The sequence below is a fragment of the Lynx rufus genome, unplaced genomic scaffold (genome assembly GCF_022079265.1).
Source record: "Lynx rufus isolate CCGP_SWC_20201006 ecotype Redwood Valley unplaced genomic scaffold, mLynRuf1.p SCAF_7, whole genome shotgun sequence".
Classification (NCBI taxonomy): domain Eukaryota; kingdom Metazoa; phylum Chordata; class Mammalia; order Carnivora; family Felidae; genus Lynx; species Lynx rufus.
Genome location: NW_025814889.1, coordinates 26221687 through 26238160, shown reverse-complemented (window position 1 = coordinate 26238160; position 16474 = coordinate 26221687). Strand labels below are relative to the sequence as shown.

At 38.2% G+C, this 16474-nt stretch overlaps 1 protein-coding gene across 6 annotated transcripts in view; it reads right to left on the bottom strand.

The window, feature by feature from the left end:
* The window catches only part of WAC (WW domain containing adaptor with coiled-coil), an 86294-nt gene that overhangs the window by 30894 nt on the left and 38926 nt on the right, over positions 1-16474 (bottom strand). For all 6 annotated transcript variants that reach the window (XM_047066444.1, XM_047066445.1, XM_047066442.1 and 3 more), the window contains exon 4: positions 4545-4651. In XM_047066444.1, coding sequence (XP_046922400.1) covers positions 4545-4651 — 107 coding nt within the window. The remainder of the gene's footprint in view (positions 1-4544; positions 4652-16474) is intronic.

Genomic DNA, 16474 nt, shown 5'->3' with positions numbered 1-16474 from the left:
ATAATTCGATTCTATTTTTTTGTTTTATAGTTATTTTTCATAAAAACATTACATACGCTAACATCTAAAGGGTTTACAATTGACCAATTTAAAAATTATTTTTCATATTTACCAAGTTTTAATTTTTAATATGGCAAATACTGATAGAAGATAAACAAAGGCTCTCAAAACTCATGAATGTAGAAAGATCTTGAGAAAGAATGAAAACAACTGCACTTAACGAATAGTACTAAACAGTTAGTACTCCATAGGCACCATCTGTTCTCCAATTCAAAATGTCTTTTACCTCTTATGCAAAGACTGCTTTTCTCTTTTTAAAAAAGCATATCCCTTTCTACTGTCTTTCTTGAAATACAGAATCCCACTACTTCTTCCCCAAGTGAGACCATGGGAAAGAAATGGTTAATCTTGGAATTAACCTACAAATGGTTATTAAGGAACAGTTCACTGAACAGCAACATCTAAGATGGCATTTACTGTAACAAAAGAATTTCATGGAGTCCTAAGAATTCTCTGATAAATTTCTAATTTTTAAAAAATTAAGCTGTGGGGCTCCTGGGTGGCTCGGTCGGTTAAGCATCCGACTTCGGCTCAGGTCATGATCTCACGGTCCGTGAGTTCGAGCCCCGCGTTGGGCTCTGTGCTGACAGCTCAGAGCCTGGAGCCTGCTTTGGATTCTGTGTCTCCCTCTCTCTCTGCCCCTCCCCTGTTCATGCTCTGTCTCTCTCTGTCTCAAAAATAAATAAAAACGTTTAAAAAAAAAAATTTTTTTTTTTTAAATTAAGCTGAGTATCTTTGGGCAAGGCTGATTACAGAAACTAGATCTTGAGGGCCTCGAACTGAAAAGCTTCAAAATATGAAGATACTTAAGCCATAACAGTACAGCTGATATATAAATGCAAAGTCATCTAGGACTGAATTCAAACTAGGACTGAATCCCTAGCAAATCAAAATTGGTGGACAGGCAGAAGGGAAGATACCAATTATGTATTTAAATGGGAATATTTTTTTTTTCTAAATGAAGCAATTTAGAGGCCTCTTAAAAATCACAAATACGCATAACTAATCTAAAATAATCTACATGAGGTAAATCCTATTATGATTTAGATTAGGGAGGAGGATGCATTCAAAAAGCTTTTCCTAGTTACCATGGGCTCGGTTCTGTGTTAAACCACAATAAATGTTCATCATCACAGGACATGTGAGCATCTTAATCTAATACTGAAAAAATAAGACAACTTCAATTTGATTTTCAACAGTTTATAAATATAAATCACCCAACAATAAAATGTCTTTGTAGATAACTAAATAAGATTTTCAAAGACAGATTTAAAACGTGAAAACTTCGAAGAGAAAAAAGAACTACTTTTTTAAAAAGTTATTCCATATTGTGTTGACCTAAGTTACCTAATATTCATCTTTTCTTCCATTATGAAAATATTAAAGACTAATTTTATGTTTTATTTTCTACTCAAAAACTTCCATTAGAAGTGATTTGAAGAGAAAGTCAGTTTACAACTAAGTAACATGCAGAAATTTCAAAAGCTAACTTCTCAGGTAAGATTAAATTTATACTTTATAAAACACGTGTCATGCCCACTGGGTACATTATAATAAAAAAGACACCTGCTTGGAGATTAATTATATACCTATAGTTGAAATTTACCAAAAGGGAAATCCTGATTCTGAAAACATGTAACACTTAATTCATTCCATTTCAGTACAGTCTTCAGCATCCACCCACATAATGAAATCCCCTAACATGATTTGGGTTGATGAAACTTCTCTGATTGCTCATTGTCATCTTGGAAATCAAAATAACCAGAATTAGTTTTCCTTGAATAAAGATTCTGTTTAAACTAATGTCCACATGGCCTGCCACTGTAACTGTCAGCAAATACCAAATCAGAATTGTGAGTGATAAATGGAACTTTAAGTTATTGCTTGTTACTTTGTAAATTAATGGAGCCATTTTCCACAAAAAAGATTCATCCTAAAATCCTGACTATACACCTTAATGGAAATGACTCCTCACAAGTAGTTTGGTAAACACCGGTTAAGGTTTACCAAGCTGTTGTCTCAGTCTCGACACCACACTCCTACTAAATTTTTTTTAACGTTTATTTATGTATTTATTTTTTTTTTTCAACGTTTATTTATTTTTGGGACAGAGAGAGACAGAGCATGAACGGGGGAGGGGCAAAGAGAGAGGGAGACACAGAATCGGAAACAGGCTCCAGGCTCTGAGCCATCAGCCCAGAGCCTGACGCGGGGCTCGAACTCACGGACCGCGAGATCGTGACCTGGCTGAAGTCGGACGCTTAACCGACTGCGCCACCCAGGCGCCCCTAACGTTTATTTATTTTTGACAGAGACAGAGCATGAGCGGGCGAGGGACAGAGAGAGAGGGAGACACAGAATCCGAAGCAGGCTCCAGGCTCCGAGCTGTCAGCACAGAGCCTGACGCAGGGCTCGAACTCACGAGCTGTGAGATCATGACCTGAGCTGAAGTCGGATGCTCAACCAACTGAGCCACCCAGGCACCCCAACACCAACACTTCTATGCTGTTGTGTGATACTGCAAATTACATTCTATTTAGTCACCTGGCTTCCCGTTAGATTCTGCCAACAGTAGGCACTGGAACAGGACTGAAAGGCAGGAGAAAGGAGAAGCCTAGCAGCCACAGCTGGCTCCAGTTTCTGGCTCTCTGCTGTCTGAAACCAGAACTAGCTTCATACCACTGAGGTTCTAACCAGATCTCTGCAGGACTCCTCCTCTAAACTACTAGGTTCTAATAACCACAACGTCTTCTTACTGTACTCTGGCCCTAATGGTGATTACTATAGATGCAATAGCTGAATGTTCCTTTTTGTTTCTTCAGTCCTCAAAAGCATGCAGTATCTGCTTAATCCTATACATAAAATTCTTTGCACTATTAAATTTTCTGTGCTGAAATATCCAATATTGTTTTGTTCTCCTACCTGGACCCTGACTAATACAATATTTAAAACCATTCTAAATCTACCTTTACGAAAATACTACCATTTATGTTTCGAGTTTCTGCAGAAATGTACTATCCACACTGCTTCAACAAGGGACAAGAAATAATCAATCCCAAGCACCTTTCAATGCTGATTAAGTCATGATGATCACCAAAGCAAAATCTGTTGGATTCAACCTCCACTTTTATAGTCTTCTAGTTGTTCTTTCCTTCCTAGATTTTCCAAGGTACTACCGGATAGAATTTTTTAAATTGCAAGTATGAGGTTACTTCACCAATTCTATGCTTCAATAGCTCTCCACTGCCTTTCTATAAAATTCACATTCCTTGGTAAGATATATTATTTTTTTGTGATCTGGCTCCCACTCACGTCTGTAACCTGAACTCTTGCCATTCTTTCACACTACCAAATCCTTGCCGTTCTCCAAATACACTGGGCTATCTCACACTTTACTGTCTTTGTAGATGCTGTTCCCTTTGCATAGCACACAAATTCCAGACCTCTTCAACTGGCTAAGTTCTATTCAATCTGCTCAGTAGTGTTACTTGTACTTTAATATCTTACTCTCATCCAAGCTGGGAGTTCTCCTTCTGAGTGCTCCCAAAGCAACTTTAACTCACACTGTTTAAAAAAAAAATTTTTTTTAAGGTTTATTCATTTCTCAGAGACAGAGAGAGACAGACTGTGAGCAGGGGAGGGGCAGAGAGAGAGGGAGACACAGAATCCAAAGCAGGCTCCAGGCTCTGAGCTGTTCACACAGAGCCTGATGCGGGGCCCGAACTCACAGACTGCGAGATCACAACCTGAGCCGAAGTCGGACGCCCAACCGACTGAGCCACCCAAGCACCCATAACGCACACTGTTTTAACTGTTCACTCTTCAGTTTTCACCACAGGTCCAAAAGTTCCTTTAGGATGGGACACATTTTCTTAGTACTATATAGCTACAACCTAGCATATGCTTGGCAACTTTTGTAAAATGGACTTGTTACAACTTTCATTTGAACCCTGACTTTAAAAAATGCAAGCTGAGTTATTACTTCAGTTCAGAAATGACTTAAATTCCCTTGAGGACAGGAATCTTTGCATCACTAGTGTTTAGTACAGTGTGTAACACAGGAGATGCTCTTAACAGATGTTGTAAGATGTGTACATATTATAGAAGGAGAACAAGCTCAAGTTAAACCACTTTAGGTAACTATAGAAGTTTCATAATCTACAGATCTTTATATCTCAGATATTGCAACGGTAGATTTTGCTCTGTACAGTATAAAAGTGAAGAAATATCAAAGTGGTGTCTCCCAAGTATTCTCAATTCTACTAAAAGGTAAGCTCATTACTTCAAATACATTTTTAAAAAGGTCAACATTTACTTAAAAAAAAAAAAAAAAGACATTAGATTTAACAACAACAACAACAACAACAACAACAACAACAACAACAGACTTGGTTGAAGGGGTGGAGAGTGGAGGTGGGTAGGGCAATAAATGAAACAAACAGAAAAAACCCAAAAACCAAAAGTGAGCATGTTTATATACTTACTGTGTCTGAAGTTTTGCTTGGATTATTGCTTGGATTAGAAGAATGTGAATTTGAACTATGAAGAGCACTGTGGTTGTGTGAATTTTCTTGTGGAGAGTAACTGGTCCCTTAAAAGAAATAAAGAGCAAAGTGAATTATAAATCGTATTTCATGTTTAATTTCAACTGGTTTCTACCATACTACAGATCACCATGTAACCCTAAATCATTTTACATAAGCATCAGGAATATATACATATTCATACTTCTTGCAATATTAAGCATTTGTGAGCCAACTAAAGATGTGGCTTGAAGAGCATGTATCTTACATGGCTGACAGCCTATGGAAAAATGTTAACTATATTTAGATGAGCAAAACCTAATCTATATCATTTCTGGCAACTTGTTTTTGTTTTTTTTTTTTTTAAATAAGTTATATTAGGGAAAGACAGAAACACAACCACACATAAAGAAAAAAGTCACAAAATTTCAAGCGATACACAACTAAAAGTCACAAATATCCAATATGTTTTTGCAATTATTTTTAAATTTCTTTTTAAAAATATTTTTGAACATTTACGTATTACTGAGAGAGAGAGTACACGCACAAGTGGAGGGAGGGGCAGAGAGAGGGAGAAGCAAGCTTCACACTGTGAGCACAGAGCCCGATGTGGGGATGTAGGGCTCAAATTCAAGAACCGCAAGATCATGACCTGAGCCGAAATCAAGAGTCAGATGCTTAACTGACAAGCCACCCAGGCACCCCTATTTTTCAATTTCTTAAATAGCTCCTACAACTTTATTTTAAAGAGTTCTGCCAATTTTTTAACTAAAACAATATCAAGAAAACTAAATCTTAGGGAAAGTACTTCCCTTTCAAGATGGTGAAATGTTATCAAGTCCCCTAATAACAGGACCAACTCTACCTAAGAATGGTTTTTAAAGTAATTCATAAGTTTTATTAATAAACCACACATCTCAGAGACCATCAGAGATGATAAGTGTTCACGGTCTTTAAAAAAAAAAAAAAAAAAGAGGGGGCACCGGGGTGGCTCAGTCGGTTAAGCGTCCAACTTCGGCTCAGGTTATGATCTCACGAGTCAGGAGTTCTAGCCCTGCGTTGGGCTCTGTGCTGACAGCTCAGAGCCTGGAAGTGCTTCGGATTCTGTGTCTCCCCCTCTCTCTCTCACTCTCAAAAATAAATAAATAGTAAAAAAAAAAAAAACAAAAACAAAAACAAATTTTAAAGCCAAGATATAAAAACATAGACTTGTAAAAACGCTGGTAAGGATATGAAAAGGTTCATCATAAAAGTCTAATTGCTAGTATTTCAAATTTCATTCCACATGTTTATTTTTCAGCAACAAGGTACCATAATTCAACTTTTGTTAAAAAAGAAAAACAACTACGCTGTCAATGGTATGGAGGGTACCCTATAATGAACAAAAAAGTGGGAAGAGTAATTTAAATGGATGACTGGTCTAGGAATTAGCACTTAGAACCAGAGTTGTTATTAGTAGAAATAATTAAGAATTAACTATATCAGCAGAGGAAACTAGGTGGATAAGAAAGTGAACTGGGGACAGAAGGGGACTATAAAGTTTTAAGATACCCAAGTGGAAGTGGTCAGCAGATCTACACAGAACCAGGAATTCAGAAGGGGATCTGGAAGTCTCCTCCATTAGAAGTGAAAGGTAGGAGACTCTAACTTTACCTTGCATGATAATATAAACAAGCACTATGAGCTTGGAATGAAGTAAGAATATGGCAAGAGTAAAGGCAATGACCAACACTTAACCTTGGACAAGGGCCAGTTTGCAAGGGATGCCAGAAGCAGATCCAAAGACCCAAAAAAGCTAGTCAAGTGACAAAAGAGGGTTACTTAAGAACCTGGCAAAACGGAGGTGGTATAACAGGAAATTTCTCAACAAGGCTACTGCTTGATGACTTCTTCATCTACTTGTTTTTAATTTTTTTCTTGCTGTATGGCATGTGTTTATATAAAACACCCTAAACTTTAATACAGTTGGCTAAACATTCTTCAATAAACAACATAAAACACAATCAAGACGAAATCAGTCAAGATTAATTCAGTGTGCAGAAAAGTTATCAGAGCCGGGCTAAGACTGCTATCCTTAGAAAAGCCCGCTTACACAGTTGGCCTTTGGCTCATATGTGGGAACCTAGATTTCTGGAGAGTTCCCACAACAGCTGACAGTTGCTCACTGGCTCTAAGCTGTTTGTGCATGCAATATGGTTTATGCTTAACATATGCTTTCCTATTGGGAATCCAGATTTTTGGTACGTGCTAGGGAGAGGTGCCTATGTAACGACAAGCCAAATCCAGTAAAAATCTTGGGTACTAATTCTCTAATAAGCCTCCCGTGTAGTCAACATTTCACATGTATTGTCACAATTCACTGCTGAAGGAACGAAGAAGTATGTCTTGTCTGAGTCTACTGGAAGAAGACTCTTGGAGGCCCACACCTGGTCTCCTCCAGGCTTTACTCTGCATACCTTTTCCCTTAGCTGACTACTATGCTTTGTATCTTTTCACAATAATAGGTCATAGCCAGGGTAGTAATTACACACTGGGTCCTGTGAGCCTCTTAGACAATCACCAAGTCCCAACACACTCAGTTACAAAGAAAAGGCAATACTCCCAGGCTTTTAAGAAAATCAGATCTATGCCAAAATTTGCACTCTTTAGAACTCTTATTTTAAAGTCAGGTTTACAAATAAAAAGCAGAATAATACACACTTGGAATGTCATATTTATACATCCCTAGTAGAGTTGAGATTCCCATTGAAATTTCCAAAGATATGTTGAAAATAAAGAAAATCAAGGCCAATTTTAAAGACTGAAAAGAATCCTAGAATAATCCTTTAAGAAGCCTGTGTTAGATGCCCTGACATTTATTTGTATATATTCTTAAGCAAGACAATCTATGCTTAAATCTATGAAATAAAGACCCAAATTAAAGATTTGTTGAGAAGACATAAGCGAAGTACTCTATAAACGTAAGGTATATTTGGAGTGCCTGCGTGGCTCAGCTGGTTAAGCATCTGACCTGGTTTCAGCTCAGGTCAGGATCTCACAGTTTCATGGGTTTTGTGAATGCGGGCCCTGTCTGGCTCCACAGTGACAGCGCTGAGCCTGCTTGGGATGCTCTCTCTCACCCTGTCTCTGTCCCTCCCCCACCTGTGCTATTCTCAGTCTCTCTCAAAATAAGCAAACTTCAAAAAAATAAACATAAGGTATATTAGGAATGAGGTCTACTGACTGAGCCTCCCATGAGGTTAAAAATCCACGAATCTACTCCACTTTAATGTTATTCTTACTATCAACAAAAATTCAAAAATTGACAACCACCCAATTAGCTAAGCTCTCGCCTCTGAAGAAACAGTGTACTTTCCACAAGTCTGATACAGATGGTATCAGAGAGCTTTCAGGCCTGGTGTATGTGTTTTCAGAGGGCATAACATAATCGTCAAAAACGCCAAGTATAGAGGCACACCAGTCTAAGACTTTAGAGAGAAGAGAAAACTGAATCAGCTGTTAAGAGAGAAGGCACTTTCAGAGACAGGAGCTTTTTCAATAGGGATTAGAGTCTACATCCTGTGAAACAGATTTATCTAGACCACTTAGCAAAACAACTGAAACTTAGAAGTGAGAAGCAAGATTAAGACACAGATATTTTAGTAAGAGACTAAAAATAAACTGACATTCTTAAACAGAATTCAAAACTAAGTAAAAGAGGTTTTTATAAAAAGCATGATATGATATGGTAGGCAATAAATCCGTACATTCTAACCAGAAGGGTGTGCTTAAGAACTTAAGGCAGGGCAGATTTGCTTCTGAATAACATGATATTAAGTTAAAACTAACTCTCTATAATAAAAGCTACAATCTATATTATCTTCTAATGCAGTTTTGGGGGGTATGCCATTTGAGTCTTCATTTCTCCATGTAGTTCTTTCCAAACTGAAGTAACACCCAAGTAGAAAAGTATAGTGATGATACACACCCAGCATCAGAGTTAATGGTGATGGTGGTTATGATTTTCAGAGCTACATTTGCCATACCTATACAAAAGTGCTACATCACAAAATTTCTTCTAAATCTTTTATCTTAAAAATTCACATGAGTTTTTGTATACTGCCCTACAATGAGTTTGTGTGTTTCAGAGTAAGAACACAAGTTTTCCGTTGTTTTTTAATGTGTATTTGTTTTTGAAAGAGAGCAAGCGAGCAAGCAAGCAGGGAAGGTACACAGAAAGGGGGACAGAGGATGCGATGTTGGCTCCACACTGACAGCAGAGAGCCCAATGCAGGGTTTGAACGCATGAACCAAGCTGAAGTCAGACACTCAACCGACAGAGCCACCTAGGTTCCCCAGAACACAAATTTTTATTAGTAGGTTGCAGAGTCTAAGACTGAGAGAAAAAATAAGTGATTTGTGGATGGCAATATATCCAAAGATGCATAAAACTTGAACTCAGAATTTTAATACTATATCCAGTGACTATTCAAGTGCACAAAAGAAGATTATATGCTGGTGAGGAAAAAAATGCGTATACACATACACACACTTATATATATAATAATTAATATAATATAATATATAAATATATATATAAAGCCGGTTAAAGACAGTCTCATGGATGCTGTCTGGCCCAGGAAAATAATAGAAGCAAAAGCTGTTTATATGGTCTGGTACCCTTTATGGTCTCTGTATATTTAAAACCAAATTTTTTTTAATGTTTATTTATTTTTGAGAGAGACAGAGTGTGAATGGAGGAGGGGCAGAGAGAGAGGGGGAGACACAGAATCTGAAGCAGGCTCCAGGCTCTGAACTGACAGCACAGAGCCCGACGAGGGGCTCGAACTCACCATCAGTGAGATCATGACCTGAGCTGAAGTCAGATGCTTAACCAACTGAGCCACCCAGGCTCCCCAATGTTCTCTGTATATTACCAAAAAAGGGCTCACTACTTAAAAAATCTGAGAAAGGTAGTATTTATGGATAAGCGGGATAAAATCGACTTTAAATGATAGCGTAAAAAATTAAAAGTGCGGACTGGTGAAGCAAGTCTTAAAGACCTCTAAGAAAAGGATATTACTGAGATTTAGGTTTAAAGGTAGGGTGGGGAGTAGAATAAAGGGGTTATAGGTCTATGCTTAACCAAAGGCAGAAATGAAACAGATGTACTAACATGATTAGATGCTAATGTCAGACTAGAATCCAGGTATCAGCAAAATACAACCTGCTGGATGTAAATTTTCATCAATAGTTTTATCAGAACACAGTGAGAGCCAACCATTTAAGTATTACCTATGGCTACTGTTTCTCTTTTAATTGTAACAATGACTGTGAGACCTACAATACTAAAACATTGCTAGATTGGGCGTTAATCTAAGATAAAGTAGGGGCGCCTGCGTAGAGGAAAAACAGCAGGTATAAACTTCTATATGATCAAACAAGGCTGGGAAATGCAACCAGCTTTTCAAAAAGTGAAACAACAGTTTTCATTCTACTCAGGGATAAATATCACAGCATTTGTATCCTTATTCAGAACAACCGTTATCAGATCCTCAGACTTAGAAATTAAGTCTTAATGCCTTCAACAAATAACTGGAATGGGTAAGGTATACCTAGAATGCTAAATGCAAGATTTCAACCACACTAAACTGCTATTCAAACTAATAAAAGCAGATAGTAAGTATGCCTGAATAAGGTTCAGCAGATCTCAAACTTTAGTATATTAAAAAAATATAGATTTCAAGGTTGAATGTCACAAAGATTCTGATTCATGGTATATGGGATGAGACCCCCAAGACATAAATTTTTCATAAGAGGGTTTTAATATGGTCAGTATCCGGGCCACACTTTTATTTTAAATGCTCTACTGCCTTCCACTGTCTTCAGTCTTCCTTTGAACAGTTCAAAGAAAGAGGCCACAAACAGTTAAAAATAAGGAGATTTTTACAAGGAAAGCCACACCTATGAGTAATTTTACCATAACATGACAAATATTTTCCTGAAAAACCTTAAATTCTGCAAACTCACACTAAAAATAAGTCTTATGGGAAAAATAGATTAAGAGCAAATCACTCAAAATTATGCAACTTTATTACAACCAGAGCATAAACAAAAACTTGAATAGCACAGGCAAGCAGCTCAGCACGGTTGTAGATTGTTTCAGGGGATATTAAAAACGCAAAAAAAAATTAGGAAAGAAATGCAGTTTGCTGAGGCTGAGAACAGAGAAGTGAAGTTCTGAGCATTGAAGCTACAGTTAAAATGGACAGAGAAGAAAGTGCAACTTGCCACAGACAGGGAGCCATGAAGGCTGGAGGAGTAGACTTGACTTTAGGGGTCTTGCCTGTGCAGCAGCTGGTTGAGGGCTTTATCCTTTCTATTTGAAGGTCATAACCTACTCCTGCTATTCTGATTCTCCCTGCCTAGAAAAAAAAATTTCACATATGAACGAACACAGTTTCAGTTTATATTGATGTCATTCTCCAATTTACTACTTGTACACGAGCTCAATGGTGGTGGAAAAGCAAAATGTAGCTAATCAGACTACGCTTCTCGGTGAGGGTGGAAATGAATAAGATAATGTGTCGACAACAGGCTTGCACTGGACAGTCCCCTGTAGTTGAGTTACTCCTTCGAGATCTGTGTTATACAAGTGATAGTTCACTAGGCCACACACAGCTGTTGAGCACTTGAAATGTGGCTACTCTAAATTGAAATCCGCTGTATGTACAAAACACACACTGGATTCAAAGACTCAATACAAAAAGAATATAAAATAGCACAATTAATATTTTCATATGGATTACATAATGACCTGTTTTCGATATGTTGGGTTAAATAGTATATATGATTAAAATTAACGTCAGATGTTGGCTGGTAGAATAAAACTGCATACATGGCTCACTGGACAGCATCGTTCTAGATGAAGGTACCCACTGACAATTAGTGAAAGAGGGCCAGAGATGCCTAGCGTACAGAGGCCATTTCTCAAAGATCTGTCCCATCTAAAAAATTAGCTTATAATTAGCTAAGCCTAGAACCTAATTCTGCTTAACACAATATGCAAATTTTTCTAGAAATTTAGATTGTACTGTACAGTACTTAGTTCTGTTTCAAACTCTTACCAAGATGCTCACCACTTTGAAAAACTTCATCACCAACAACATCATACAATATACCTGCTGTTGTATCTATCACAAACAAATGATATCAAAGAGATTCCTTTGTTAAGAGTCAGGACCAAAAATTAAACTAGCAGAGATAAATGAAAGATGCAGCTTTCACTGAATTTCATTAATAAAGCTTGTTTTAAAAGCAGTACTGCTATCCTTTATGTTTATCCCAAATGAATATGCTACCTATTTTTCTGCACAGTGATACAAACTACTTTGTGACAAGTATGTATTACATCCTTTAGAACTACCCACATCTTTCTACTCTAACATGTGTAGGTAACATATTATTTATATTTACCTACAGTCTAGAAATGGAATTTTACAACATATTTTAAGGGAAGGTGTACATGCAAAAGAACAAAGTTGCGTTGTACCCCAATGTTTATAGCAGCACTTTCAACAATAGCCAAATTATGGAAAGAGCCTAAATGTCCATCAACTGATGAATGGATAAAGAAATTGTGGTTTATATACACAATGAATTACTACGTGGCAATGAGAAAAGAATGAGATATGGCCTTTTGTAGCAACGTGGATGGACTGGAGAGTGTTATGCTAAGAGAAGTAAGTCATACAGAGAAAGACAGATACCATATGTTTTCACTCTTATGTGGATCCTCAGAAACTTACAAGAAGACCATGGGGGAGGGGAAGAAAAAAAAAAAAGTTAGGGAGGGAGGGAGCCAAAACATAAGAGACTTAAAAACTGAGAACAAACTGAGGGTTGATGGGGGGTGGGAGGGAGGGAGGGAAGGGTGAGTGATGGGTGTTGAGGAGGGCACCTGTTGGGATGAGCACTGGGTGTTGTATGGAAACCAATTTGACAATAAATTTCATATTAAAAAAAAAAGAACTACCCACATCTTTCTTACTCTAAAGTGTAGGTAACATATTTATATTTACCTACAGACTAGAAATGGAATTTTACAACATATTTTAAGGGAAGGTGTACATGCAAAAGAATAAAGTTGAGTTGGACTCCTTCCTCACCCCATACATACATTATACACTATACATACGTATAATACAAAATGAATCACAGACCTAAATGTAAGAGATGAAACTAAAACTGTTAATAAGTAAATATAAGCTCAAATCATCACCAAAAGTACAAGTGAAAAAAGAAAAAATATAAATTAAACTCTGCCAAAATTTAAAGCTTTTGTGCTTCAAAGGACACCATCAAGGAAGTGAAAAGTCAATCCACAGAATGGGAGAACATATTTGCAAATCATATATATGCAAAGGACATTTACCTAGATCTACTAGTAGGAACTCTTACAACTCAATAAAAGACAAACAGTACTTTATTTAAAATTTTTTTTAAACATTTATTATTGAGAGAGAGAAAGACAGAGCATGAGCATGGGAGGGGCAGAGAGAGAGGGAGACACAGAATTTGAAGCAGGCTCCAGGCTCTGAGCTGTCAGCACAGAGCCCGACGGAGGCGGGGCTCAAGCCCACCAACCACGAGATCATGACCTGAGCCGAAGTCGGACGCTTAACCGACTGAGCCACCCAGGCGTCCCCAAACAGTACTTTTTAAATGACTAAAAGATAACAAACATTTCTCCAAAGACATACAAATGACCAAAAAGCACATGAAAAGATGCTCACCAACATTAGCTATTAGGGAAATGCAAAGCAAAGCTGCAATGAAACACCACTTCACATCCATGAGGATAGCTATAGTCAAAAAAGATGGACAAGTGTTGAGGAGGATGTAGAGAAACCAAAATCCTCATACACACTGGTGTTGAAAATATAAAATACTAAGATGCTTTGGGGGTGCCTGGGTGGCTCAGTCGGTTAAGCGTCCGACTTCGGCTCAGGTCACGATCTCGCTGTCCGTGAGTTCGAGCCCCGCGTCGGGCTCTGGGCTGATGGCTCAGAGCCTGGAGCCTGCTTCCGATTCTGTGTCTCCCTCTCTCTCTGCCCCTCCCCTGTTCATGCTCTGTCTCTCTCTGTCTCAAAAATAAATAAAAAACATTAAAAAAAAAATACTAAGTTGCTTTGGAAAACAGTCTGGCATTTCCTTAAAAGGTTAAACACAGAACTATATGACCCAGTAATTCTACTTCTAGGTATATATCCAAGAGAAATGAAAACATGTGTCCACAAATGTTCAGAGTCCATAACAGCCAAAAGATAGGAACAAACCCAGGGCGCCTGGGTGGCTCAGTCGGTTAAGCCTCCAATTTCAGTCAGGTCATGCTCTCATAGTTCTTGAGTTCAAGCTCCGTATCGGGCTCAGTGCTGACAGCTCAAAGCCTGGAGCCTGCTTCAGATTCTGTGTCTCCCTCTCTCTCTGCCCCTCCCATGCTTGTGCACTGTCTGTCTCTCTCAAAAATAAAACAAACAAAAAAAGATAGGAACAAACAAGATGTCTGACTGACAGATAAATAAGATACAGAATATTATCCGACAATAAAAATGAATAAGTACTGCCATAACGTGTAACATGGATGAACTGAAAATGTTATGCTAAATCCAAGAAGCCAGTCACAAAAGACTGTACCTTGTAGGATTCCACTAGGATGAAACATCCACAATCGGCACATCTATAGAGACATAAAGGCTGCCTAAGACTGGAGGCAAGGTGAAAGCTATAGGGTTTCTTTTTGGGTAGTAACATTGTTCTAAAATGGGTGGTGGTGATGGTTGCACAACTGGGAGTATACTAAAAACCACTGAACTGCACCCTTTAAATTAGTCAACTGTACAGGAGGTGGATTACACACCAATAAAACTTACCAAAAAAAAAAACCTGCCGTAACTTAAATGTGACTTTGACTTGTCTAGCTTAGACAGAAACCCTTAATTCATCATTTCTTAAACTCTAATTCTATGAGATGCTTTGAATACAAAATGTCACATGGTCATGTAAATCTGGAAAAAGTTGTATATGATATTCTCTCATAGAAAACTTAAATGTACTTTAAAGGATCTAAGAATTACTGAAGTAAAGAAACTTTAAGCTGGGTAGGTGGGGGGGGAGAGGGAATTAAGTACTGACACATGACACATCATACGTGATCCATGAAAACACTATGTTAAGTGAAAGAGGCCAGTCACAAAAGACCACATGTAATCCATTTATATGAAACGTCCACAACAGAAAAATCTCTCCAGACAGAAAGCAGATCAGTGGTTGGGGAGTGGGCAGGGAGGGGAAGAAATGGGGAGTGACTGCTACTGGTGGGGTGGTGGTGGTGGTGGCGATTGTGTGGTATGCGAATTATACCTCAATTTTTTTTTTTTAACGTTTATTCATCTTTTGATAAAGAGACAGAGCGTGAGTCGGGGAGGGGCAGAGAGAGAGGAGACACAGAATCCGAAGCAAGCTCCAGGCTCTGAACTGACAGCACAGAGCCCGACACGGGGCTCAAACTCATGGACCGTGAGATCATGACCTGAGCTGAAGTTGGATGCTCAACCGACTCAGCCACCCAGGCGCCCCTATACCTCAATTTTTAAAAAGACATTTAAAATTGAGAACCACGTGGGGAAAACAGCACTCAAGCAGGTAAATATGGGCTTCAGTCCAGACTTTGCCTCTGCCTTACTAAATAAAAGTGAGGAGGTCACCCATCTTCTACAATTATCTTCACTTGTCAAATAAGATACTGGCTGGACAGTGTGCAGAATTACTTCTACTTGTTTAGAAAAACTACCAACACAGGACCCTGGACTCTTCAATGATCTCAAGCACTTAATTCAGTACGACACAGAGCAAACAGCAAGACAGGGCTGATGTAGAACTAATCTTGAAGTAAGGATCTCTTCATTCTTATGAATTCCAGTAGAAATTCACTGGGTTCACTTTAATATTCAAACTGCTCTCCCACTTTCATTCTGGTCTCCATTTGAAAACAGTCTCTACAGAGCAGTTGAAGTAATCTCTCAAGCCTGTATCTTCAATCATGACAGGTGTCTTGAATTTTAATGGTTACAGTGGGAAGCCATTCAACTTCTCTGGCCCTACTTACCCTTCCAGCCTTATTCTGCAGCACTAACCACACCTCGCTCTCTACACCTGAGCTATCCTGGCCACTTTCAAGTTTTTGAATACATGCCCAGTTCTTTCCTACCCTAGATCCTAGATCCTTCATACATTCTATCTCACCTCTATCTCCCATTCTTTATCTGCCTATCTCTTGGTCATCCATTTCTTCGGTCTCAGCTTAAAAGCCACATCCTTAGAAATGCCCTTCCTAATCCTCCAACCTAAAACAAGCCCCCTCTCATAGCACATATCTCTCCTTAACAGCTATTTGTATGGAGTGTAATTAGATTACAACTCACATTGTTCTGTTTTCTTGTATTTATATTAACTATGTGGCTCGCCAAAGTAAGGAACGCATTCCTTTGAAAGAGAAAAGAATATAGCATAGGTTAGCATGAAAAAAATTGAGTTTTAGGAAACTTACCAAATTATCCTAAGATTCTGAATAGGTGGGTAGGAGACAATGTAGTTGGAAACTATTCTTTCCCAAGCTGATGCCTTTAGAGAGAGTACAGCAAACAAGGCGAAAGAGAGGCAGGTCCTGTCATGCCTATGTGTCTCCAAGTAATTTTACCTCCTGACTATAATCAATTGAGCAAAGTAATCAGTTTCAACTTTGGAAGCCTCATGGTATTCTTCAATCTAGAAATGGTCGCAAGATGAAAACAAAGGAATCCTCAAGTATGTGCTACGCTCTCATATGTTTCACACACTTGTAACTCTCAGTT